The sequence below is a fragment of the Vicugna pacos genome, chromosome 21 (assembly GCF_048564905.1).
Source record: "Vicugna pacos chromosome 21, VicPac4, whole genome shotgun sequence".
NCBI classification, from domain to species: Eukaryota; Metazoa; Chordata; class Mammalia; order Artiodactyla; family Camelidae; genus Vicugna; species Vicugna pacos.
Genome location: NC_133007.1, coordinates 31,625,573 through 31,651,536, shown reverse-complemented (window position 1 = coordinate 31,651,536; position 25,964 = coordinate 31,625,573). Strand labels below are relative to the sequence as shown.

At 52.1% G+C, this 25,964-nt stretch overlaps 1 protein-coding gene and 1 long non-coding RNA gene across 4 annotated transcripts in view; one reads left to right on the top strand and one right to left on the bottom strand.

Annotated features, from left to right (window-relative positions):
* Positions 1-4,010, bottom strand: part of LOC116284925 (uncharacterized) — a 32,217-nt gene extending 28,207 nt beyond the window's left edge. For all 3 annotated transcript variants that reach the window (XR_012062912.1, XR_012062911.1, XR_012062910.1), the window contains exons 1-2: positions 3,587-4,010; positions 668-853 (exon numbers count right to left, since the gene is read on the bottom strand). This is a non-coding gene — a long non-coding RNA (uncharacterized lncRNA). The remainder of the gene's footprint in view (positions 1-667; positions 854-3,586) is intronic.
* A 906-nt stretch (positions 4,011-4,916) lies between these two features.
* The window catches only part of ZCCHC14 (zinc finger CCHC-type containing 14), a 53,251-nt gene continuing 32,203 nt past the window's right edge, over positions 4,917-25,964 (top strand). Inside the window, exon 1 of the mRNA XM_006212414.4 lies at positions 4,917-5,524. Within this exon, the coding sequence (XP_006212476.2) occupies positions 4,973-5,524 (552 nt within the window). The 5' untranslated portion in view covers positions 4,917-4,972. The remainder of the gene's footprint in view (positions 5,525-25,964) is intronic.

The window sequence follows — 25,964 nt, the reverse complement described above, 5'->3', positions numbered from 1 at the left end:
CGACGAGAATCCACAATTTATTGGCTATGGGACCTCTTGAAGCCTCAGTCTCTACACCTGTAAACTAGGGGATCCTCACAGAATGGTAGGCCTGTAACATAGACTTGACTCAGATCATCACTGTAGTTGTTGACCCAGAGAAGCACACAAGAAGCCTGAAAGCATGAAGTCCATACCCCACAGTAGCTGTCCAACTTCAGTGTGCGGCTGGGGGGAGGGCGGGGGGGCGGGGGGAGCAGCCACGTGCAGATCCCAGGGCCCCGCCCCTAGGGAGTCTGACCCAATGTCTGGGGTCAAGCTGAGGACTCTGCTTCTTAAGTAAGAGCCCAGGTGACTCCCCCTGGGGAAACTCCGCACACAGCCGAAGGCCAAAGACACCCTGGAAAGCAGGTCTGCCCTGGAGGAGCACGTGTGACCACGCAGAAGCAGAGCCCGCCGGGGCTGGGGACAGTTGCCATTTATGAGCCTAGGTGGACCTTGTCAGCCGTCACGGCTGGTTAGAACCAGCCTGCAACAGACACCTTTGGAATCTCCGGTTGGAAGACAGAGTGAATGCAGACCTGTCACCTTTGCACTTTCCTCCCTGAGGGAGAGTCTGGGCAATTGACTTAGGTCAGAATTTAGTTCCAACATGTATGAACAGCACGCCCCCAGGCCCACAACTTACCGTCAGCATCCGCAGGGCGGGGCAGTGACAGCACTGTCAGGACCAGTGTCGCTGGGTGGAGGCCGTCCCATGAGGCTATCGGGAGCGGAGGCACAAGCCAGGACCCTGCAGCAGGGATAGGGGCCCGCTTCTTAAGGCCCGCACGTTAGGGGTTCCTTTGCTTTCTCAGTCACAGGAAGGCAGGACCTAGGACAAATGAAAACATTGAAATGGAGACCACACACGCATGCCGGCGACATGCCCCAGGGGAAATAACTGGTGGGTCCAGGCACAGAGCAGGCATGCGCACCTCCAGCTCTGACTGTTTAAGTCACCCTTGTCTTAATCAGTCTCAATCTTAATTGTTTTCTTTTTCCTAACCACAGCCTGGCCTCCAGGCGCTTCCTCTCTGGCCAGATTCTAAACAAGAGAAAAGAAGCAGGGTTTGAGGTGCAGCGAGGGGCAAGGGGGACCGGTGCACTGGAGTCCAGGTGGCTGATCTCTTGTCTCAGCCTGGACCCTGTCTACTGCAGTGATTAGTCAGCATCACTAATTCAGACGCAAAAAATCATCCCAGGCACATCTTATCTTCATTGCAAAATCATTTGTTTGCCTATCAAATTACCCAGGACATTTTCCACAGAACTAGAACAAATAATCCTAAAATCATTTGGGGAATTTGGGGTGAACTCCAAATTTCCTTCTCAAAAATAATTTTAATTTATCTTTATTCCAGCTCCATAGAAAATGCAGACAGACATGTAGTCCTATCCTAGACCGTGAGCTCCCTGAGGGCAGGGCCCACTGCACTGTCACCTCCGACACTGAGTTAGGCATGTAGCAGGTATGGCCTGAACTTGCCCTCCTGCTCATCCCTATTTGGGGAATCACTCCTTGCTGAACACACGGCCCCGCCTCCCTGTTACCTGTAGCTCCCCGCTAATCCCCAACCATGGGCCCGTAGCCCCTCCACTTTGTAGGCGGTGGAGAAATGTGCAAGTCCCACTGAATGCCAGTGGTCACTTTTTGCAGAGAGGGGGAAAGTGAGAGGCTCAAAATTCCCCAGGGCTGGAGGCTGCTTTAGGGAAAGAGCCCTGGGTAGGAGAGAGAGTAGGAAGAGGGAGAAAACCACAGCCTCAGGGCCAGGCCCAGGAGTCACTGTCCCCCCTTCCCCCTCCCTGGGGGATCCCTGGCTGTTTCCCCGGGAAGTGAAAAGCCCTGGGGACCGGTGGCCCATCTGTCTCAGAGCAGTAGGTCCAGATGTCAGTTCCTTAAAGCCGGGGGGTGGGGGGGCTGTATCTCATTCTCTTTAGAAGCTCCAAACCCTTAGTGGGGTCTGGTCCTGCAGGGCAAGGATTTTAATACCTGATGAATTAAACTGAGCTAGACTCAAGTTGAGGGAGAAATGACACCGTATAAGTGTCCCAAGGTTGCCGTAACAAATAACCACAAACTTGGCTGCTTAACACAACAGAAATTCATTCTCTGACAGTTCTGGAGGCCAGAAGGCCAAAGTCAAGGTGTTGGCAGGGCTGAGCTCCCTCTGAAGGCTCCAGGGGAGGGTCTTTCCTGCCTCTTCCAGTTCCTGGTGGCTCCAGGCATCCCTTGGCTCCAAAGTTCTGCCTCCATCTTCACATCTGCCTCCCTGAGTCTCTGCTTTTCTTTTTCTTTTTTTCCTCTTATAAGGACACTCTCATTTAGGCCCCTCTGGTCCAGGATCTCTTGATTCTTCCCTGAATTATACCAGCAAAGACCCTATTTCCAAATGAACTCACATTCTGAGGTTCTGGGTGAATACAACCTTTTGGGGGGCACTCTTCACTCCACTACATACCTTACAGAGCAAACTGCATGGGTGGGTGTGGCCAGAAGGCAGCTGAGAGCTGGGAGACCTTGGCCCAGTTACTTGTGGCTTGAGGGTCCCAGCTGTCCAGGGCTCCCATTAGCTTCTCTGACCTCTGCTGCCAGCTGGGAGGTGGAGCTCCTGGCTCCCTTTAACAGATGAGGAAACTAAGGCTCCGAGGGGCTGAATGAACGGCCCAGGTCACACAACTGGCTAGAGCTTGGACTGGAATCCAGGCAGACTTGGCACCTGAGCTTAGGGGTTTCACAGCCAGGTTGTACTGGATTTGAGGAAACCCTCTGCATGGATAAGGTCCCTAGATCTTTCCGTTCCAAGGAAGTTAATTTATCAACAGAAAGCAAAGGTGAATTGTTTTGATTTTTATGTTTCTTCACTTCCTCATATGGTAGATGTTGGAATGTGGCTACTTCCCTGGAATCACTTGAGAAAGCGAGGTCAAACAGAATAAGGATTAACAGTTATTTGTAGAAATTAGTCTGTATTGGGGAAATAAGGTGGACAGACCCCGCTAACACATGGGTGAAGCTGCGCTGACCTTCACCTGAAGGCCTGCTCCTTCCCACACTGGCCAAAACACAGGGTGGATCAGGGGAATTCTGCCCCAGGAGTGGAGGGCAAAGAGACATATTTCTTTTCTTGTTCCCCCAACTAGGACTCTGCAGTGTCTGCTCAACTTTGAAGTCCCAAGGCTGGAAAATTTCTTGTTAGGAAGTTTCTAGTAACTTAACCATGTCCTGAAGAAATTCATTCATTTATTCAATCACTCTCTATTGTGTACTGCCCTGAGCCAGGTTGTCAGCTCCACAGGGCGGGCAGGCTTTGTTCGTGGGGGTCTCCCAGGACTCAGAACCTGGTGAACACCAGGCCCCCATATAGCTGCCAAAGCAATGCAGGTACAGATCCCGTCCTAGACCACAAGAAGGGGTCCAGGGGAAGGGCAGGGAAGAGATGAATGAATTTCTTGCTCCTGGACCTTGGTTTCCTTTTCTGGAGGTGGCGGACCCCTGCCTGCAGCTGCAGAGAGGTGGCTGGGCCACCAGCTTCTCCCCTGCTGGTCCCCAACCCGCAATCCGTACCAGTACAAACTCCAGGGCCGGGGCATTCCTCCTACTCCCTGACCCTGGCTGGTGTACTTGCATCCTCCCGGTTTTCAGAGCTGAGGAAATAACCCGCTGGAAGGTGGCGGCCGACTTAACGGCTCCACTTGGGCGAGGTTTTCACACAAAACTTGTTCCCGTCACATCCCCAAGGCAGGCCAGCCGCTTCAGAGATACCGGCGCCAGTCCTCTGTGAGCTCACGACCTTCTCACGGGCCACGGGGAGCGGTTGTCATGACCCTCACTTTTGGGAGAGGCGCCCAGGGCTCCGAGAGCCCACGCCATTCGCCCAAGGTCACACAGCTTCTGAGGCAGAGCCGGCATGAGGATGGCCCCGCTCCAGAAGCTTCTCGAAGACACCCGCTACCTCCCTATTGTGACGCTCTGGAATAAAACAGCAAGGCCAGACGCCCTGCTTTCACCTACGACAATGCTCCACGCAAATCTGAGGGAACAAAAGCAACCAGGAATCCGCCCCGGGTTTTCGGCCCGTCCGGCCCGCCGGCCAATCGACTCCGCCGGCCGCCGACGGGTGGGCCGGGGCGGTTCCAACGTGATCGACAGCCCTGGGGAGGCGTGGCCACGGCGGGGGCGAGTCGGATTGGGGACCCGGCACAATCACGGCCCGAGAAGGCGCAGCCCGAGCCAATCAGCGGGGCGGGGCGGGCCCGGCTGCCCGGCTGTCGCGAGAGGCGGCCACCCCGCCCACTTGCGCCTCGTCCCGGCGCCCGTCAGCAGCGAACGCGGCGCTCCGCCCGGATCCGTCCGCGGCGCGGGGAGCTGAGGCGCGAGGCCGCGGCGAGTGCCGGCGCAGATCCCTCCGCCGCCCGCTTCCGAGCCCTGCTCCGAGCGCCGCTCCCCAGCCCGCCGCGGCCTCCGTCCCGGGTAACGGCCGTCGGCCCAGCGCGGCGGCGTGGCGGAATGGCACGGGCGGCTCCGTCGGGGGGCGGCCCGCAGTGACAGACCCTGCGGCGCGGGGGGAGATGGGGGCGGCCGCCTCCCGGGCGACGACGACGACGACGAGGAGCAGCCGCCGCCGCCGCCGCGCACCGGCCGCCGCCGGGGACGGGCGCGGGCCAGGAGCCCGCCCGTGAGCTGGGGGCCCGAGGCCGCTCGCCGCCCCCGGCCGCCCCGGCCGCCCCGGGCCCCCCCAGCGCCCCACGCGCGCCCGCCCGCCGGCCCCTGGCGGGGGTCTCGCCCGCGCCGCGCGCCCCCGGCCCCGGCGCGGCCCGCGGCGCTCGGCCGCCCTCGCCCTCGCCCGGCCCCGGCCGCGCCCCCGCCCGCGCCCGCCCGCGCCCCCGGCCCCGACCCCGGCCGCGGGTGGCGGCCCCCGGCCCCGCGTGGCGGCGCGGCGCGGGCGGCAGCATGGTGGAGAAGCGCTGCCCGCTGCAGAGGGACGGCGTGTACCGCTGGTTCTCGGAGCTGCCGTCGCCGCAGCGCGTGGAGTTCCTGTGCGGCCTGCTGGACCTGTGCATCCCGCTCGAGCTGCGCTTCCTCGGCTCGTGCCTCGAGGACCTGGCCCGCAAGGACTACCACTCGCTGCGCGACTCGGAGATCAAGGCCAACAACCCAGCCGACCTGGGCAGCCTCACCAACCTGACGGACGAGGTGGTGCGCAGCAAGCTGCTCGTGTCGCTGGCGCTGCTGGGCTCGGAGCAGCGCGAGGCGGCGGGCGTGCTCTACCGCACGCTCACGCACATCGACTCCATCATCCACAACTACGGGCTGCAGCTCAACGAGGGCCGCACGGGCGATGAGTTCCTGCTGCTCTTCACCATGGCCTCCAACCACCCGGCCTTCAGCTTCCACCAGAAGCAGGTGCTGCGCCAGGAGCTCACGCAGATCCAGAGCAGCCTGAGCGGCGGCGGGGGCCCGGGGGGCAAGAGCGCGCTGCCCACCTGCCCGGCCTGCCACAAGGTGCGTGCCCGCGCCCCAAGCTTTCTCTCCGGGCCCCACCCCGACCGGCGCCCCCAGACTCTACCCGTACCCCAAGCTTTCAATCCAGGCCTGAAGCCCGGATCTGTGCCCCAGGCCCCTACTCGCACCCCAGGCTTTCACTCCAGGCCCCAAGCCCTGACCGCATCCCAAGCCTCCACCCTAAAGCCTTACCTCAACCCCAGCGTTCACACCTTCCACCCCAAGCCCCCAGTGGCACCCCAAGCCACCGCAAACCCCTACCCCTACCCGCACCCGAAGCTTCCATCCTGCGCAGCCAGGTATCTCCTCATCACCTCGATCTCCCACTGCAGGCCCCCACTCGCACCCCAACCCTCCATTCCGCAGTTCACCCTGCACCTCAAACCCCACCCTCACCTCAGCCCCCTGTCCCCACCTCACACCCCCAAACACGCACCCCAAAACCTCGCCCAGCTTCCCCGTGCCCCTTCGGGGGCGTCACAACCGCCTAGGTCGGACCCAGGGGTGGGGGCTCCGCGGTTGGGGAAAGAACACCCCGGGCAGAGTTCGCGGCCCGTCCGAGCCTTTGGTACAGTTCTTCCGCTGAAAGCACGATAAGGCCTTTGTCCCCTTAATCTGGCTCTTGGGCGACAGATAACCGTTACACATTGTGTCGCCTTGGTTTCTCCAAATCTGGTGTTTATTATCAGGAAAGGAAGCCGCTGGTGAGATGGAGATTAGAAGGCGCTGGAGCCTTAGGAGACCCGCGCGGTGCGGTGCTGGGGCCCCCAGGGCCTGTGTGTCCATTTGCGCGGAATGAGGCAGGTGTCCCCTGGAGGAGCTTAGGGTCGGGGTGAGCCGCAGGCCGCTGTGTGCCCGTGTATCACTGTGTGTACATGAGTACACGTGTGCATCATGTGTGCGTTGTGTGTATATGTAAGTGTGTACACGTATGTGTAGAGAATGTATGTGTGTATTTTTAAACGTGTGTGTATATCTGTGTTTATACTGTGTGTGTGTGTACGTGTGTGTCTGTGTGTGTAAGAGCAGGCCTACTGTAACAGACAGGAAGACAGGTTTGGAGCGTTCTGTGTATGTGAAACAGTTACTTCTCCGTGACCTGCCTGCCTTTGTAGAAACAAATCCCAGGCTGATTTGGAGTCAGACTAGGATTAAGGCTCTCCTGTCTCCAGATTAAACAGGAAGGGCATAATGGGTATTCACTTAGAAATGTGAACTTTTGTCTGAATGTTTCAAAGCTATGTAAACACAAAGTGTTTTGCGCTCAAACTTATTTTTAACAGTCCCCTGGGACCCAGAAAAGGATTTTTCTTTGACCACGTGTGGTGTGTATACTTGGATTAAAACCGTCTTTCTCTGGGAAGTGAAAGATGGGCAGTCGGACCAGTGGTCTCAGTGCCCTTGACAGTGCCTGAGCTCTCTGAGAGGAAACCTTTGATACTGTCTGGTTTGCGAGTGGCGGTTTTCAGGCTGTCTTTCAGCCGTGGACCTGTGGCTTTTCTCTTTTAATGCCTTCCTGTAAGAGGTGACTGGAGTACCCACAGTGGTTTTAATCTCTGTCATATCTTTCTGGTGACTAACCTCTGAGTCTGTGGTTTTCTTTCTTGTGTGTTCAGATCTCACCCTAAATCTGTGCATTGGGCAGAAAAATGTTCTTGCAGCTACAACCAGGGGAAGACAGGGTCCTATGAAATGTGATTGTCCTTAGGGAGCTCAGGAGGCTTTGAGGTGCCAGTCCCTGGCACCTTCAGTCCCTGGGGCCGGTTGCATGCACTTTCAGTCTTCTGCTAGTGTTACTAACACTGATAATGTCTGTGGCTGTGACGCTGGTTGTGTTCAGCCCTTGAAGGGGATTCTTTTGTGTATGCAGATGCATCACTTTGTAAAAGCAGAAGATGGCAATTATTTTGGCAGGGCAGTGAGCTAAAGCTAGAACAAAAATATCTTTTATGAGAGAGCCTTTTTGTGAAGCCAGAAGTCCCTTTGATGAGATGCAGGGGCTTAATCTGCCCCACCCCTGCTGGTATGCGCACAGAATTGACCAGCTTTGTGACCTTGGCCAGAATCCTCTCCTCGCGGGGCTTCCCTTTTGGAGTAGAAGGTAGGTTACCTGCCTCACAGGCGTGTGTGAAGGGTAACATGAGGTCACGTGTGAAGTGCCCGCAGACGTGAAGTGAGTACTTCCTGCTCCGCCCTGTTCTCTCTGGTTTTTTATGGAGCAGCCCTGACTTAAGCAAGGCACATTGTTATGGAGTGAAATACTTACTTCTCAGAGTGGTGATATTTTCTAAGTAGATTTTTGAATACATAGTTACTTGGAGCTGACAATTTTTTTTGTTCATCTGTAGGAAATTGGAGAATTCTGCTTGATCTTTAATAATGAGATTATAGTGAGTAACCCTTGCTTCTATATTTCAAAAACAGTCATGATGTCTAGTTTTACTTAGAACATCCCCCGTGTCACTGCTAAGGTAACTTCACTCACATTTATTTAATTTTCTGTTCCTTTACCGTTTTCATGTTAAGGCCTGACACTGATACATCCTTTGCTGCTTGATGTCGGCAACTTTTTAGTATCTCTTTAGATCTGACGTTTAGCGTGATCCTGGAAAAGTCCTGGTAAAGCTCTGTTTGCATTTCTTCTGTAAGATGCTATGTTTTGTTTTGAACTCTTTGAGCTGAGACTTTGTGTTTATCTTTTAGAGATAAGGATGTTGATTGTTTCATGTTTTTCATTCTATTTAAAGAGATACTTCTTTTAACTAAATTTTCTGGTACAGTCATTATTTGCAATTGTTTCACTGTGTTATTTTAAAATGCTTATTGGTCAGAGGACTTGGAAAAGAGGTTTAAAAGTGTGAGGAATATAAAGTAGACATTTTTACTTTTAGAAAGGAAAAGTGTTCATAGCAGTAAAACTGATGGTGTTCATGGCGGTAAAGCGCGGTAGCTTTCCTGCGCTTGGCAGCCAGCAGGTACTGTGTGTGTGCAGTACGAACTAGTCATGATGGTTGGTTTGGACTTACACTACTTCTTTCTTTCCATTTTGTTTAAATATAAAGCCATAGTTTTGGGAAAAGTTTAAATTTATCCTTGGTAGTCTTTTATCTGTGTAAGTGATAAAGTGCTGTGGTATATACTTGCTTTTTTAAGTAGCTGCTTCATTGAGATTTGATTCATATTGTAAAATTCGCCCCTCCAAAGTGTATAATTCAGTGGTTTTCGGTGCATTCACAGAGTTGTGAACCCCCTCACCGCTGTCTCGTTCCAGAACATTGTCATCAGCCCCTGAAAGGAACTGTCACTTCCATTCCCCCTCACCCAACCCTGACAGGCACTGGTCTGCTTTCTGTCAGTGGGTTTGCCCGTTGGGGACATTTCATGTAAATGGGATCACACACTCCCTGGCCTTTGGTGTTGGCTGCTCCACTCAGTGCATTGTTCTCAAGTCTCGCTCCTGTTGGAGCTGCGTCGGCCCTTCACACCTTTTAGGTTGAGTAATATTCCGTTATGTGGCTGTACCCCATTCTGTTTGTCCATCCATCAGTTGATGGACATTTGGGTTGTTTGAGGTGCTTCTTTCTAGGCTTCTTTCCTTCGTGGCTAGGAGGCTGCTGTTTTATACCCAACATTTACCCAGTCATCTTTGGAGTGTCGCAACGCACAGCTGTCCTGCGGGACCCGGTTCTCACGGTCAGAGTGCACCTGGCGGATTGCTGGGCACCATGGCAGTGCCCTGCAGGTCGTTCCCTGGCCTCCCAGAGGAACTACAGAGGAGACAGTGGGGGCTTACAGTGCAGCCCCTCCTACCTTGGTGTTTCAGAACCCACATGATAGGGGTCATGAGGGTGGTTTTTAAGGGAGTGCTGAAACCGTGTTTTTAAAATGCTAGAGCAGGAGTTTGGTGGAGAGCGGTCTTCCTTTGGGTGCGTGTCCCCTGGCAGGGTCTGGAAGGAACTCCATCGGGGATGCTCCAGGTAAGCACTGGAGGAACTTGGGGTGCAGGCAGATGCTCATAATCTCTTGCCTGAGGCAAGGAACAGCTTGCTTCATCTCCTCGTTTTTGTAAGCTGTTGGAAATCATTGCAGTTCAGAGTTGAGAGTTGGGAAGTTTGTCAGGTGAGGTATAAATGGCTTCTTCTGGTTTCTTCTTTAACTGTAACTTGGCCTGTCGCAGCCGAAAGTCCAGCATTCCGTCAGAAGGGACTTGGGAGCAGCTGTTGTTCCCGCTCACGGGCAAAGGAGGAGCCTCACGGCCCCGCTGTTAGCACTTGCTCGGCAGCTGAGGCCTGACCGCCGGCCTCTGAGCAAGCCTGGCTTCCTTCATTACGCTGCTGCGGAGGCTATCCTGAAACAGATTGGATTTTTTTTTCCTTTGCCAGCTTTTATAGGCCCCAAAGACTCCTCTTTTTATAGTGAGGTTCATGATACAGGAATTGAGACATCCTGGGGTGCAGCTTTAATTGCTTTGCTGTTGCTGGTGTGGTCATTGAAAATGGAAGCCCAGTCACATCCTCTTGGAGTCGCAGTACTGCTGGTGTTCTGTATGACAGCTTGAATTGTGTGGCACTTTAATTACTGTCCTTTGCCCTCAGGTTAAATTGAGGCTGTTTTCTTTCCCGTGAGCTAGTTCACGTTTGCTTTATTCAACTCGGACATTTGTGTTCCTATTCCATATTGTGTTCTGGAGTGTGGCTGTAGAAACGGGCAGTTTTATGTCGTACTAGGGTATAATGAGCAATGTGGTTGACTACGGATGGACATTAGATCATGTTGCAGAGACACCAGCGTTAGCCTCGTTTCTGCAGGTTCTGAAGCTTACCTCTTAGGCTTTAGTTTACCCGTTTTCTCCTCAGTCCTGTGTGCTGTATTTACTTCCTTTTGGATTGAGGACATTTTGGGTTGTCAACAAGTTTTCGTCAGTTTTACAACTCCATAGGAAGCTAGGAGAAGGGACCCATGCTGGTACATTTTGTTTGCTAAATTGGTGACTGCTGACTTCCTTAGAGACTGTTGGTAAGTCAGAAGAAAACTTTTATTCTGTCTAATAAAAATAGTTTCTACGTACATATTCTTTTTTTTTTCCTGCCTTAGGTGGATTAGATTTTAGAAAAAGATCCTTTGGGTGTCTTTTTTTTTTTTTTCCTGAGAAACCCCCACTCAGAACACTACTTCTCCCATTAGTTTTAGTGAGAACTGTTGCCACAGACTCGCTGGTTAGTTTACAGTTTACTGAAGGTTTCTGATTTTGGACTTCAGCCTTGACATGCACAGTTTAGAAATTAGTTTCAACAGGGTAGTTTTTCTCTAGTCTCTATGGGTGTTTTGCCTCTGGCTCACTATTTATAATAGCCACTCTATTTTATGGCTGCCCTGTGAGACCTAACACCTTATAGAAACATTTCCTATCAAAAGTAAAAAGCAATAATCGAGGATTATTAATTTGGTTAATTCTTAAGCAGTTTGTTTTGTTCTGGGTTAAAAGGCCTGAAGTTATTTAGAATGAAGAGAAGATAAGGGCAGACAGTATCTTTCAAGTAATTGATCTCTAGCAGCTGTCTGCAGTGCAGTCTCTGACCAGGGCGTCAGGATGGAGCAGAAGATGCTGTCCCCGAACGCCTGGCCCAGAATCACCAGAGGGCCACGTAGGCCAAGCGCTCTAGGGACGTCAGGACGCTTTTTACTCGCTGACTTGCTTGGGAGGGGTGTGTGGGGTTCGGGGCGGATGTTTGCTGGTACGTAGGAAAATCGCTAGTCCTTGAGATGTCTTATGCACTCGTCCTGTCCCTGATCTCTCTCCTCCTGTTTTGGGGCAGAGGTTTCCTTTCTGTCCCAGGCAGTCACTCTGTTTCTCTTCTGGTCACATCTTTCTTTTCCCTCAGGGACATTGTTAGGTCACATGCCTGAACTTTGCCACTTCCTGCCCTCCCCACCTCCCCCATGCCAACCTCTGACCTCTGCTGTTTCCCACTTGGCCCATTAGCACTGGTGGAAACAAGATCCTCACCCCTCCGTGTCCCCCCTGTCATCCACTCCAGTCTTGGTTCCTCCCCACAGCAGCCATGCCTGCTTTCCAGGGAGAGTCTGTTTTCATCACTTTGGTGTGTATCCTTCTGACTTCATAGTGCGTGTAGACATGCAGACTCACACACCCTTCTAAGACATCACATGCACAAATCAGATACCCATGGGAGCTCCCGTCCCTGCAGTTCTGCACACATGCCTCCCCTGAACGATGCAGGACACAGCCAGCTTCTGGGAACCAGCTTTTGCCCTCAAGCTCAACTAAAACATTTTTTTTTTAAAATGGGAACTCAGTAATCTTTTACATGAAAAAAAATTTAATAGATAATGAGAGGTAGAAAAATTGAAAGGCTACAAAAGGATATTCAAGGACCGCCCCCCCCCCCATCCCCAGGTAGTCAAGGAAGGACACACAGGACGTTTCAAGTTTCTGACGACATTCTGTTCCTTTACCTGGGTATCGAGCCTTTTATTTCACATTTAAAAAGCAAGGTTTTTCACTCTGGAACCCGTGCAGTTCTGTTCCCCAGTCTGTTCCTTGTGGAACCTCCCAGAGAGACTGTTACTGCCGCGGGTAGCTGGTGTCACACAGGTCTGCCCCTCTGGGCTCGTCCTCGTGTCTTCCTAGATGAGCATCAGTCCACGAAGCCTCTTTACTCTGTGGCTGCCCTGTGTGTCTGTTGATGGACACGTTGTTCCCATCTTCCTGTTACATACAACCCTGTCACTTCCACACTGTGTATGTGTCACCTGCGTGTGGTGCACCACACGGGTGGCCTTTCACATTTTGGTTAAGTGTGTCTGCAGAGTGGAAACCTGGACGAGGAGGTGCTGGTGGGTCAGAGGGTCCGCGCTGCTGTAATTATTTGGGGGATTGCCAAGCTTCTCCGTTTGAGGTCCCCACAGTGAGTGTGGGCACCGGTGTGTACCTTCACCTCTGGGGTCAGCGCAGCGCCAACAGCCACGTGCGCTCTGGTGGGAAACAGCACTCAGTGAGAGGTGCAGCCCTCTGACCCAGGAGGCTGGGCCTGTTTTCAGTTGACCCGTTTGGTTTGGCTTTGTGGAGTTCTCCGTATTCTGGTGGGTGGTTGACCTTTTCCTTGCTGTTTTTAGGAGCTCTTTAAGTTTCAAGGAAGTTGTCCTTTCGTCTCTTTAGTGGAAGTTGCAGGTATGTACTTTCCAGGTTTGGGGTTTTTTCCCCTTGCTTTTTGACTTTGCCTTGCAGTTTTTTTAAATGTCATTTTTCTCAGTCTCATGTGGCTTCTGGGTGTTGTGTTATAATTAGAAATGTGTTACCTGTCATGGATCGTACTTACACACTTGCATATGTAGATTGTGCTCATACACACATCATGCTTTACACGTTATAGCCATTCCTTGTGGTGTTGTCTGGTGCAAAACTTGTTTGGTTTCTCATTGTACATTTAACAGATACATCTGGAATTTATTTGGTATAAGGTACAAAGCTAGTGTGACATTTTCCAGATGAGGCGCCTTCATCTGTCCCAGTGCTGTTTGTTGAGTAGCCCACCTTCCTCCTCTCAGACTTGGAAGCCCCTTGTTGCCCTCCTGCGCGCGTTGGGGTTCACTTCCAGACTGACGTCTGCATCGGGGTGACTCTTACTTGCTAGGTGCAGTGGAGACTTTTCAGCCCTTATCTTCCTTACCTCTCCTTTGTTCTTGGTTCCCTGCTCAGGGGAATTTCCCAGAGGGTGGAGCTAAGGCCCCGGGAGCAAGGTCTGAGCGTGGCCCGCTCGGCCGGAGGACCGCGCGCCCTCTCCGCTGTTTCTCTGGCACCGCTGATTTTCTCCTGCTTCTCTGAGTGTTTTCTGTTTCTCTCCTGCTTTCCTGCCCTTTTGATGATGGGATTCCTCAGACTTCTCTCCTCCTTTCTCTTCCCTTGTTACTTTATAATTCGTGACATTTTCGGCTGTGATTTTGCCACTCTTGCTGATGAACCCAAAATCTCTAAGCACCTGGGACTGAGCTACAGCTGAGGGTCCCAGGGAACTGAGCGTATCCAGAAGCAAGTTTCTCTCTTCCCATCCTTGTCCTGCCCCTCTGGCCAGAAGCCCATGCCTTTTATACAGTCTGCTGTCTTTCCTATTCCTCCAGCCAGCTGGTTATCAGGTCCTAAACACCTTCACAGATTTGTTCTCTGGCCACACGGCCAGCTCCATGTTGTTCCTGTCTGTCGGCCCCCTGCCCTTTCCCTGCCACACTCGGCCTGATGGTCATATATGTGGAGCATTTCTTTGTAAGTGGACTTAGGGTGATTTACCAGGGAGTCAGGGCATAGATTAAAATAGTCTTCTGGTAACAAGCACAGCCCTAGCCACACTCCCTCCTCTCCATCCCAAGTCAGGAAACAGGCTGGAATGCAAGTGAGTGACGATCGCCTTCTAGAATTAACTGATGTCATTGTTTTAAGTTCTGCTGTTCTGCAGGAGACAACTTTATAACTGCTCTCTTGTATTAAAATCAGTTTATAACAGACACTTTGGTACCTTAACTCTTTTTAGAAAGAACAGTGACATGTTCAAGTTCTGACCTTGACCTGGGTCCAGTCTCCAGTGACACCTGTAGTTTCCCTGGCCCCACCCGTAGCCTCTAACAGCAGCTCCCAAGGTGTCACAGGAATGGTCCTGGTAGGGTGCCCGTGGGACTGTGTTCTGGTGTGCCGTCCTCAGCATGGTGTGCCGCATCCCTCGTGGTCTGTCCGTGGCCTGGCCCCTCAGCCCCTCGTGTGCGCTGTGTCCCCTTGTCCCCTGAGTCTCTGCAGATGCTGCTTTCTCAGGTGGGACATCTGCTACCTGGGGCGCCCCAGCCCCTACTTTTTGGCTTACACATGCTAAGTCTTCTGCTGGCTCCTTCTGTCCTAGACCTCACCGTACTGTGTTACATAATAGGTTTGCTTACATGTCCATCATCAGACTTCGACCTAGTGGATGGCAGAGGCTGTGCCTTTCTCTTACAATCCCAGAGGCTAGTGGTCCCTGCTACCTCACAGAGGCTATGTCCTGAGCACCTGTGAAAACCCAGTGGAAGGGACGTGTTGGGGTCTGGGAAAGGCCACCCCAGTGGAAACATCCAGTGCTGTTTTCCTCTGTGACCCTGTTAGTCATATCTGTCACCAGCTCCCACTCTTCCTTGATTGCCTTTATCCTGTGGCTGTTTCTCTCAAGCATTACATAGCTGTAGAGTCTAGTGAATTTTAACATCTGCACCCTACTTTCTTATTTTTCAAAAGCTGGCATGCAAAAGCTTCCACTGGGAGAAACTCTTTGAACCTGATGGTTTGGCTTTATATTACCCCAGGGCAAAACCAAGTTTATGTGGACAGGACACTGAGAGCTGGGGACAGCGCGTGGTCTTCTGAGGCTCTGGGGGGCTTGCCACCGGGGGGTCTGTGCACCTCAGAGTGCCGTTTGTAATTCAGAAACTAAGACTGTTTGATTGCATTCCTTCAGCGCTTGCACAGCAGTGAGTCGTGGTGAGCCTGGGTGTGTCGGTGTGCTGCAGGATGGCCGTAGGCTGAGCGACTGCTTCTCATCCCAGGTTTCAGTTCGTTTCTTTTACGCTTTGACCATGGACATCAGAGTCATTGTAAGGAGCTGGCATTATAGCGTTTTCTGATTATTTAGGACTTTCACATAAGAACTGCAATAGAAGTACTAGAAAGAAATTAAATCCTCAGTTTTCTGATTCACAGCGAATCTAATTAAAGCATGTATATATAGGCACTACTAGAAACATAGTCTAGACTGGGGAAAAATAACTGTTTGGAAAAGAAGAGAATTAATTTATGGAGAAGAGAAAAAGGCCCTTCTCCTATCACTTCTGGGCATTTTAATAAAATTTTAAAAGGTTGGGAATAATGCTAACAACCAAACTATGTAAGAGTAAATTAATGAGATACTTCGCAAGTGTCGGGTGTTGAGGCTGTGTGGGCAGCGCTGGTGGGTGTGCCCCCTGCACACAGGTGAGTATTCAGAGCCTGCTTGGAGCTCCGCGCTTCCTCCTGACTCAGCTTCCTGACGGTGCCTTTCTCACGTGGGTGCTTTGCAGGGTTGTGTGTTTCTGAAGACACTCGTTTGTGCGGGTTTCTCCTTTACTTTAAAGGCTGTTGGTGTTTTGGTTGGGTTGGTTGACCAGCCAGCATGATTTTTCCTCCCGGGAACTGTTCCTGGGGAGAGGAGCAGAGGACGAGTCATCAGCAGAGGCTGAGGCTGCTGACCACTCACTCCTTGGGGCTCCCATGTGCGCCCAGTCTCCTTCACCACTGGTGAGCTGGGGTCTGTTCTGTCCCCTTTTAGTGGTGAGAAAAGAGGCACAGAGGGATTAAGACAGTGAATGGCTTTTTGAATTTTTAGTTTATTTTTTACCTCTTCATTAAAAGTGAGAGGAAGAACCTGCAGAGTATGAAACAGAAGGAAAAGGAGGCCCAAGCTCTGTAGCCTGGGTGGGAGGAAGTGGCCATTGCTGGCGCTGGGTAGCTTTGGCGCCCAGCCAGCTCCGGGCGGCTCTGGCTGCTGTTGGAGCCTCTGTCCCTGTAATGTGACTCCTCTCCCAGCCACCCCGCCCCCGGCGGTGCCTTTTTCTTCATCAGTAACCTTAAGTTGGTAATCAATCCTCAGTACTGCACCCCAGGATGTATAGCTCAGTTTAAAAGTAGGACTTGCATTTAGTGAAACATACACATTGTAAGTGTATCATTTGAGTGTTTGCTTTTTTCCTTCACTTCGCAGTTGAGTTTCAGTGAATGCATGAACCTGTGTGAGCAAACCGCTGCCAGAATGGAGAACGTTACTGTCTCCCCAGAAAATTGCCTCTGCCTGTTTCTGGTCAGTCCCCGCCTTCACCAACAGCCGCTCCCACGACTACCTCCCGCCTTTTCCTTTCTTTTTTTTTCCCTTCTGCTTTTCCCCACCATTGACTAGTTCCCTCCATTCCAGAACTTCATTTCAACAGGTGGTAGAACATTGTCGTCGGCGCTTGCCTTCCTGCACCGTCCGGCGGCTGGTCTGGGGCTCCTGCAATCTCCAGGTCTGCCTGGCTGGGGTTGGCATGGACGTGGGGTCCTGAAGTTACTGCCCCCCGTGCTGGCTGGTCTGGGGCTCCTGCGATCTCTGGGTCTGCCTGGCTGGGGTTGGCATGGACGTGTGGGGCCCTGCAGTTACTGCTCCCTGTGCTGACTGGTCTGGGGCTCCTGCGATCTCCAGGTCTGCCTGGCTGGGGTTGGCGTGGACGTGGGGCCCTGCAGTTACTGCCCCCCATGCTGACTGGTCTGGGGCTCCTGCGATCTCCGGGTCTGCCTGGCTGGGGTTGGCATGGACGTGTGGGGCCCTGCAGTTACTGCTCCCTGTGCTGACTGGTCTGGGGCTCCTGCGATCTCCAGGTCTGCCTGGCTGGGGTTGGCGTGGACGTGGGGCCCTGCAGTTACCGCCCCCCCTGTGCTAGGGTGAGCGGACCTGCCACTTCTGCTATTGCTGTGTGCCCCATGCTTAGACCCCGCTTGTCACGTTATCCCTTCAGTCTGGAAGCCTTTCCTTTAGCATTTTTTGGAGTCCAGGTCTGCTGAGAAGAAATTCTCTTTGTTTTCTTTCACCCAGAAATGTCTGTTTTGCCTGTGTTGTGAAAGGGTATTGTCACTGGCTGTGGGATCTCTGGTGACTGCTCTTTTTATCCCGGCATTTAGAGAGGTTGAGGCATGTCTGGCCATCTTCCGCTGTGTGGTTCTGCCGTGTGCTGTTTCCGTCTGGAGCAGCTTGGGTGTGGTGTGTCCAAGTGCTGTTTTCTTGAATTCATCTTGTTTGGTGTTCTCTGAACTTATTGGATCTGTAAATTTATGTCTTTTATTTAAATGGGGAAATCTTCAGCCATAATTTCTCCATAGTTTTTACAGTTTCAACCTCTCTCCTTCTGGGACTCCAGCTGCAGGACATGTTAAACCTCTTGATATTCTTCCAAAAGCCCTGGAAGCTTTGTTCTTTTTTTTTTTTTCCCCAAATCTTCTGTGTATTGGATTGGACACTTTCTGTTGATCTGTTTTGAAATTCACTGACTCTTCTATTAATTCCAAACTGCTGTTAAGTATATCCAGTGGATTGTTTAAACTTCAGAAATAGCATTTTTTTTTGTTTCAGAATTTCCATGTTAAAATTTCTTTTTACTATTTTTAGACAGTTTTTTAAGAGCACTTTTAGGTTCACAGAAAAATTGAGCATCATAATCACCTGGAGTCGATTGGTCATGTCAGGGCCCATGCTCGGTGTCGCACGTTTGGTCACATCAGGGCCCACGCTCGGTGTGGCACGTTTCCTGGGTTTGGATGAATGTGTGGTGACGTGTGTCCACTGTTAGGTATCACACAGACTGTCTTCTTCTTCTTTTCTATACAGAATATCTTTCCTGTCCCTAAGTCCTCCGTGCTCCACCTGTTCATCCCTCCTTCCCCCCGTCCCTCCCAACCACTCGTCTTTTTACCGAGTCCATAGTTTTGCCTTTTCCAGAACGTTGCATAGTTGGCCTCGCCGCCTCCTCATGGGGCCCTTTCGCTCAGTAGCGTGCATCTGCGTTTCCTCCATGTCTCTGCGTGGCCTGATAGTGCATGTCTTTTGAGTGCTGAGTCATATTTCATTGCCAGGAAGTCCACCATTTATTTATCCATTCAGCAGTGAAGGACGTTTGGTTGCTTCCTGAATTGCCATTTTTGAAAACGGTTTCTATGTCTCTCCTGAGAGTCCCTCTCGGTTCACATCACGAGCGTGTTTTCCTTTGAGGTCTGGAGCCTGGTCACAGTACCCGCTTCGCACTCCTCGCCTCTGGTCCCGGCGCCCAACTCGTCTTGTGCCTGCTCTTCACCGTGTGTGTTTCCTTCCATGTCTAGTAATCATGGACTGCTTCTTGGACTCTGAGTGCGATGCTGTGGAAATCGAGATTCTGTTCCGCCCTCCTGAAGAGTCTCGCAGACCTGTCGGCGCCCCCGGGCCTCTCCTGGTGCTCGTCAGCTGTCTGTGCAGTTGGCTGGTCTTAGCGTGACTGCCGAGAGCTTGCCCATGATGCCCGTTTGGGCATGCGGGGATGTGGGCCCACGTCGTGTGCAGGCTTGGGTGGCCCCCTTCCGGGCGCTCTCCTTTCCGAGTTTCCCCCTCACTTTCCAGCTGCTGGAGCCCACCAGCATTCTGATCTCTGGTTTTCCAAGTCGGGAAGATTTGGGGATCTGTCTAGTGGGAACTGGGCCCGCTGGACGTGAACTTACGGGTGCAAATCTCGTTTCCAGTGTAGGCCTGGCTCTGGTTTCTGCCTGGTTTGGGTTGTGTTAACTGTACTGTTTTATATACTCTGTCCAGAGTTTATGGGTACCTGTGAGAAGATTGGTTTGACTACTCAACCATGATTGAAAGGAGAACCTCCTGCTTTTTATAATCCAAGTGTTGTGGTGAATACAGACCATGTGTTTAAGGAGGATTAACTCTATCTAAGGAAGTGTGGCTGTGAAGGAGGGTTTTACACTAACTGTGACATTTGTCGTTATGAAGAGTGGGGTTCTGGGCAGAGGAGAAGAAATGACTGGCCTGGTGCCTTGAAACTAGTGTCGTTTGGAGACTGTACGCGCGATGATTATTTAACTGTTCTGGCACTTAGAAGGTGCTGAGTAACAGGAGGGTCTGAAGTGTGGAAGGGTGGGCTCTGCTCTGGTGCCCATGGTCCTGTACTTCACTAGGAAATGCCATTTACCTGTCGTGTGCAGCTCTGGTTACATCTGCCATTGGACGTGAATCTTGAATTTCTTGACCCGCGGGTCGTCTCTGTTCCAGTCCTGACGGAGACCCACATGGCCGCCTGACTGTGAGAGACTCCGGGAGCACGGGAGCAGCTTTGCCTTGCTCAGGATGGGCGTCTGCCCAGTGGCCCCGTAGAAAGAATCCCCAGGGCCTGTTTGACAGAGAGTGCTGGATCTTTGCTCCGTCCTGTTCTCAGCTAGGTGGGGCCTGCCTGTCTCCATCCTGATGCCCGAGTGTCCTGTGACCAAACTTAACGCGTGGCCAGCACCAGGGCTCACAGAGCAGCCGTTTACTGTGCGCCCTGCTCTGCGTGGTTCACCTCAGGCCGCGGATGTTAGGTCAGGAACCCAGATGGTCACTACAGCCCAGCTTCCTTATTATGATTAGACACTGAGCCAGTTCCTCAAAGAAAACCCCACATTTTAGCATACTTCTGGCCAAAATGTGCACAGTAACAATACGGTGTGCAGTGTGCACTTCACGTCAAGAGTCCTGAAGGTGAAAGTAACCTGCAGCGAGTGCCTCACCTGCTGCCCTTTCGGCTGTGACGTCCACAGAATGAAATTCTGCGCGGTGTGCGGGGGAGGGGTGACTGCAGCCCTGCAGCGGAAGCTGTGTCCACTGCCGCTGGGTCATGTGGTTTGCGTTTTTCCGGACCGGGGCGTGGGGAGGGCTGTTTTCCTGAATGTATTTTACACACACATGGTGTTGCCTTCGCGGTTCCCACCTGGCTGTGCCTGTTGAGCTTCAGCTTTGAAAATGCTTCTGCATGAGCCCTCGCCGTCGCTGGCGCTCCTCGCTGCTAACACTGCCCCTTCTCTTGCAACCACTGAGTTTTTAGTACTCCCCCGAGCCCACCTGAAATCTGCTGCCCGTTATCTGCTCTGTTCTAGAAGACACCTAAGCTTTTGGGATGTTGAGAGTAAGCCTTCAGATGAGAGGCTGGTAGGTGCTCAGACGAAGCCTTTCTTGCTACATAGTGCACCTCGCCACGTCACCAGCCTGGATGATGGTGGCACCTGCCGAGCCATGGGCTCTGTGAGAGCCACTTTCTGGATGACCCGGTGCCCTCTCTGCATCACCAGGCTCTGGTTTACCCAGCCTGCTGGGGCGGCCTGTGGCCCATGTGTGTGGTAGGGCTGGGAGCTCCTGGTGGAGGTGGCACCACTTGGTGGGCTGCTTGTGAAGAACTTGGCTTTACAGTCCCTTGGCCAGAATCATCAAGTTACATGCTTGGTACCTTGTTCTGAGATTTTTGAGCAGTTATCTTTTTTCTCCTTTCTTTCTTTCTTTCTTTCTTTCTTTCTTTCTTTCTTTCTTTCTTTCTTTCCTTTCTTTCCTTTCTTTCCTTTCTTTCTTTCTTTTCTTTCTTTCTGCTCTAGGATAAGAAACAGTAAAAGGAATGTTTTTATGTGGAAAATGGTTTTGGTTAGCATTGGCTTCCACTTGTCCTAAGTCAGCAAATAGCTTTCACTATTAAACTATCTATTTTCTTGTTCTGGTTTTTAGAGACACATAATCACTTTTTTAGTAAAATGCTTATAAATCACTTTTCTTTTTGATTTTTATGTATTTTTCCCATTGACGTAGAAGTATTTAGCATGTCATTCTTTCTAGTATGTATGTGGTAGTCAGAAGACAAATTGAAAATCAGGGGCTCTGTGGATGTTGGAGTTCGTGTTTGTGCTTGAGCGTCCCCAGGGTTCATCAGCGTGGGCCTGGGAGGCCTTTCTGGCCAGCTCTCGGTGCCTGCTTCTGTCCCTGCTCTGGAGGCCCCTGCAGGTGTCCGCTTGGCTGCTCCTCCTCCGGGGAGGCCTCATCATGTCTGCATCGTCGGGGCCGCTCAGCACCTCTGACAGCTCCCTTACAGCGCTGTCCTGAGGGGAGACGGCACAGCCGGCCAAGGGGTGGGCAGTGCGGTTTTCACAGTTGCTTTTCTTTTACTTTTTCACATTGTTCACGTTGTGCAGGAAGGTGCTCGCGTTTAGACTTGAGAACTTCAACTGTTTTTCTAGTGCTAATGATCCTCAGAAAAATTGAAAAGCAGAAAAATGTATTTTTTAATTGCTCAGAAGTAGTAAGCACTAATATTAATATTGCGGTGTGTTTTCTTCTTTTCTCAATGCCTGTAATGTATGGATACACACAGTCGATGTATTACAAATTCTATTTCCTTTCACATATCTAAGTGTGAGCATTCCTCATGCCTTTCATTTTCTGAAATTATTTTTAAAAGACTGCATAATATTGTATCATATGGATGTAAATTAATTTACATGCTTAAATATTAGTCTTGCCGGATATTTATGTCATTTATTTTTGCTTCTTTAAAACTAAGATGAACCTCCTTGTACACAAACCTTTGTATCACTGGTTGTGTTAGGATAGATTGATTCCTCCCAGTGGGGTTAGTGGGTCCAAAGATACAGGGGTAATAAAGTTTGTTACGTACACCTGATTGCTCTCAAGACAGGTGTACAGATCTGCACACGCCAGTTGGGGAGGAGATCCCTCCCCTGTAAGCTTGTACCTGCAGTTCAGGTGATTACATAACCTCTCACGTTGCAGCGTTAGAGGAGGCGGACACTGGTCATGGCAGACTCCATTTGTAGGTGGAGTGTCTATTAGAGGAGACAGCAGCCCCAGATTCCAGGAAGGGGACACGGAAGCTGTGGGGTGTCTGAACCTCGTCCCTGGATGTGGTCACCGGCGCAGCGCTGCCTGCGTGCTCTGCTCCAGGCATGGGCAGTGGGGTCGAGCACAGACCCCCCCCCCCCAACCCGTGACCTCCCAGGGGAGCTCCTCTGCGGGACCTCGTGGGCCTGCCTCTCCTGCAGGGGTCCCCGTGGTACTTGAGCCTATTTCATTGCCTTCCCAGCTGGTCTGCATGTGCCACGGTCCCAGCAGCAACTCATGTTTCACCAAATCCTGACCCGTCTGTCCAGCACATTAGCTACTTTAAGTGCTTTCCGTTTAATTCTCACAAAAACCCTGTGAGGCGGGTGCAGTTATTCCCACTTTGCAGTGGAGGAAGCTGAATTCTAGCCAGATGGGGTCTTGGCCATGGTAGCACAGAACCACGGCCTCCACAGCTCCGACTGGATTGAATCCACACCCTGAGCCGTGGCCTCTGCAGTGCAGGACTGCTCCCTGCCGGCCCGGTGGCCTTGGGGGTACCACCGATGAGCACGAGACTTTGTTGGTGTTAGAGTGGAGACAGCAGTTTCTGCCAGGGTCCCTGAGAGTAATGTGGGTGCAAGAGCCCCCAGAGTGTGGTTCTAACAGTAGTATTTTCATGATTTTATCCTTCCCATCCTCTCATAGTGTGATCACATCTCAGACGTCCAGCGTGCACCTTGCCTGTTAAACTCCTATTTTAATAGTTTTTTCATGTCAGAACCTAGCCTTCTCACACCTACTTTGGTTTACAGCTGCCTAGTATTCCAAAGAGTAGCTGCATCCTTTTATTTAACCAGCCCCAGAATAACAGCCATTAGTTATTCCCAGTCTTTTGCTGTTACACACATCATGGTCGTGGAAACCCTGTGCAGACGCCATCTTGAATTGTCAAGTGTAGATGTGGCAGAATTTGGAACTTCAGCCCGCATGCACGAGGGGAAGCCAGATGTTGTCTTTCTGTCGGAGTACTATTCAAGTACAGGATGGGGGGGTGCTCCTGATGTGGGGTCCCCAGCACTCTGGTCTGGGAGGGAGAGAGGCTGGCACACACCCTAGCCTCAGGTGCCCTCCGCCTTGACGGCTTGGGTGGGGGTGTGGTCTGCCAGCCCTGCCTTGCTGCCTGGGGCTGCTCCGTCCCCACACCGTTGGGAGACGTGGGGAAGAGCCTGGAAGTGTAGCACCTGCCCCCAGGACAAAAGCAGGTAAGAGACCCCTTTGGGACTTCTGGTGCATGTGACCTTGTCTCTAGTGGAGACCAAGTGTTTCCATGTCGCAGTGGACGAGGCACTGTAAATACCGCTTATGCTCACCACTGCAAATACCGCTTATGCTCACCACTGCCTCAGATCATGTGACGCTCGGTTACAGAATGTGAAAGAATCTCCTTTGTCTTCTAAGACTTTGAGAACCGTTTTCAGTGTTACTAGCTTTCTTTGGAATCCTGTATGTTTTTATACGCTTAATATGTATTTCTGAGAAGGGATTGGTAGGCTTCACCACACACCACAAAAGGGGTTATTTGTTTTGAGAAGGGGTTTGCACAAAGAAAGTTAAACCTCTGCCCCGGGTGCATAGTACCATTTTCTGAACCATTTCAAGTGCCTGTTAGGGGCCGGAAGTGAGACTTTCGGCAACTCAGACCCCCCAGGGGCTTACCTGGTGTGATCATCCCACTTGGATGACCGTAAATGACCTATAGTGAAATCGAGTTTTAAAAAGTAAGTCTCTTCTGAAAATTATAGCTCTGTTCTTTGAATATTAAGGTGAGTTTTAGACCCAAAGCTTGAAAGCAGCCTGTGTGACAGGAGGACTCTCTGGCCCGATGTCCTGACTGAGGTGGGCGTGAGCAGGAGGCCCCTGGAAGGAGGGGCCTTTGAGTCCCTCTGACGGGACTGTCCGCACAGCAGTGGGCTTCCTCTTCACATCCCACAGGGAAGGAGGCTGTTGCTTTGAATTCTCTGACCATGGTGAGCACCTGTATCTGGAAACACTCTTGAAACCCCGGGAGCTGGTTAGAAATGCAGAGTCTCAGGCCCCGCCCCAGGCCTCCTGAGTCAGGACTGCGTTTTGGTGTGCCCTGGGGGTGTTTTGTGTATTAAATTTGGGAGCAAAGGCCTGGTCTGTGTTTAAACAGCTGTCCCGATGGACAGAGAGCCAGGCGTGAGCTGCTGAGTCAGGTGCCGGGACTCTAACCATCACCTTTCCCCTCGGTGTGCAGCAGATGCCAGCCCGAGTCACTGTCCTGGGAGCAACACAGCGTGCTTCAGCCAGATTCCACGCACGGCCGTAGCTTTTCAGTCCCTTGTTTCATCGGGAAGGATGCTCAGTAAATGTGTAGTACATAATTTAGACTGCAGAAATGTTACTTTGAAGTAGACACACTTTTTAAAAAATTAATCCTGAATTTCATTAAAATTTGTGAGGCAGTCAGATCTCACAGATACTCACTAAGTGCCTGTTTTGTGCCAGGCCCTGTGGGAAGCGCAGAGGATGCGGCAGTGAGCGGAGCAGACAGCCCCGCCTTGCCGAGCTTCCGCAAGTCCTCACAAGAAGGTGACATTCGAGTGTAGACATGCAGGCAGGGAGGGGCTGTGCAGAGATGGAGTTGTGGGTTCCAGGCTGAGGGCACAGCCAGGGCAAAGGCCAGCAGGCGAATCCTGGCCATCCACCCCATCCCTGGTGGGGCAGAGGGGAGAAGTGGGGGACCTCCGAGACCTGAGGGCAGCCCGGCCCTTGTAGGTCGTAGGAGAGGCGGCTGTGAGTGGAGAGAGATTCGCTCGGCAGGGCACGTTGGACCCTCATGTAGAGATAGAGCAGGGTGCTTGCAGGAAGAAGGCCTTCGAACATAATGGAACACAGCCGTCAAGGTGGAGCTGGGCCCTGTCGTTGGAGAGTGCTCTCACTGCCTTCCTAGTGGCAGCAGAAGGCGACATTTGGAACTGATCAGGTCCTCATGCTGGTGTCTGTCAAGCTGATGACTGAGGGGTCCTGCTTGTGAGCGTGAGTCAGTGTTTAGTGAAGCTGTTTAGGTCACATGGGGCAAATTAACATAACCAAAAATAACCCAGAAAACAGCATTTCTGGGAAATGCAAGTGAAGACGGCTTTCAGTGTAAACAAAGGAGCAAAGTAAAGATAAAGTCTTGGTTGGAAAAAGTGAACATCTGGAAAACTAAGAAGAAGTGCGTTGGGAGAAAGGCCCAAGGAGAACAAGTGCTCTCCCAGCGGTCGGGGTTTCAAGCGCCTTCTTCCCCGCGTCTGCGTCAGGTGCCGGGCCTCTGCCTGCTCCGCGAGCTGCGTTCCCCCAACCACAGCGCTGACCTCCGGGCCTCGGGGCCTTCTGTCCGCTCCCACACCCGCCCCGCGGCCTGGGGGTCCGGGGGGTGGCTTTCTGCTTGTGGCTGCTGGGGCTGCTGTCGGGCGGGCCGCAGTCTGTGTGTCTGTGTCTGTGTGTCTGTCTGCTTGGGGAGGAGAGGCTCACCGCTGGCCGGCAGGGCCGGTGCTCCCCTTGTTGGTTTTCAGGTGACTGGGCCTCTCTCCCTGTCTCTCCTTAGGAGCACGACTTGGCATCACCTTCCTCGTAGCTGAGGGACCGTGGAGGTCCGGGTGAGCCGGGCCCGGTGGGCTGTGATCTGCCTCGGTTGTGTTTGTTATGTAGTTAAAGGTGTTAGTTCCGCCTCCTGAGCTGTCTCCCAGAGTGGTGCTTACTGTGTGGGAGCTGGATCTCGCTCCCCGAGTGGCTCCTGTGCCTGTGGGTGCTGCTGGCTCACCTAATAGGGAAGTTTGCTGCTGGGGTGCTCTTGACGATCGGATGGTGAAGGAGACTTTCCAGACCTGAGGGAAACAATCCAATGTGGTTAAATTACAAGTAATTTAAAATTTTAACCGTCTTGGTAACATTTTAGTAAGTGTTACCAGAATTGACACTTTGGAGGAGTACTGGGTGGTCAG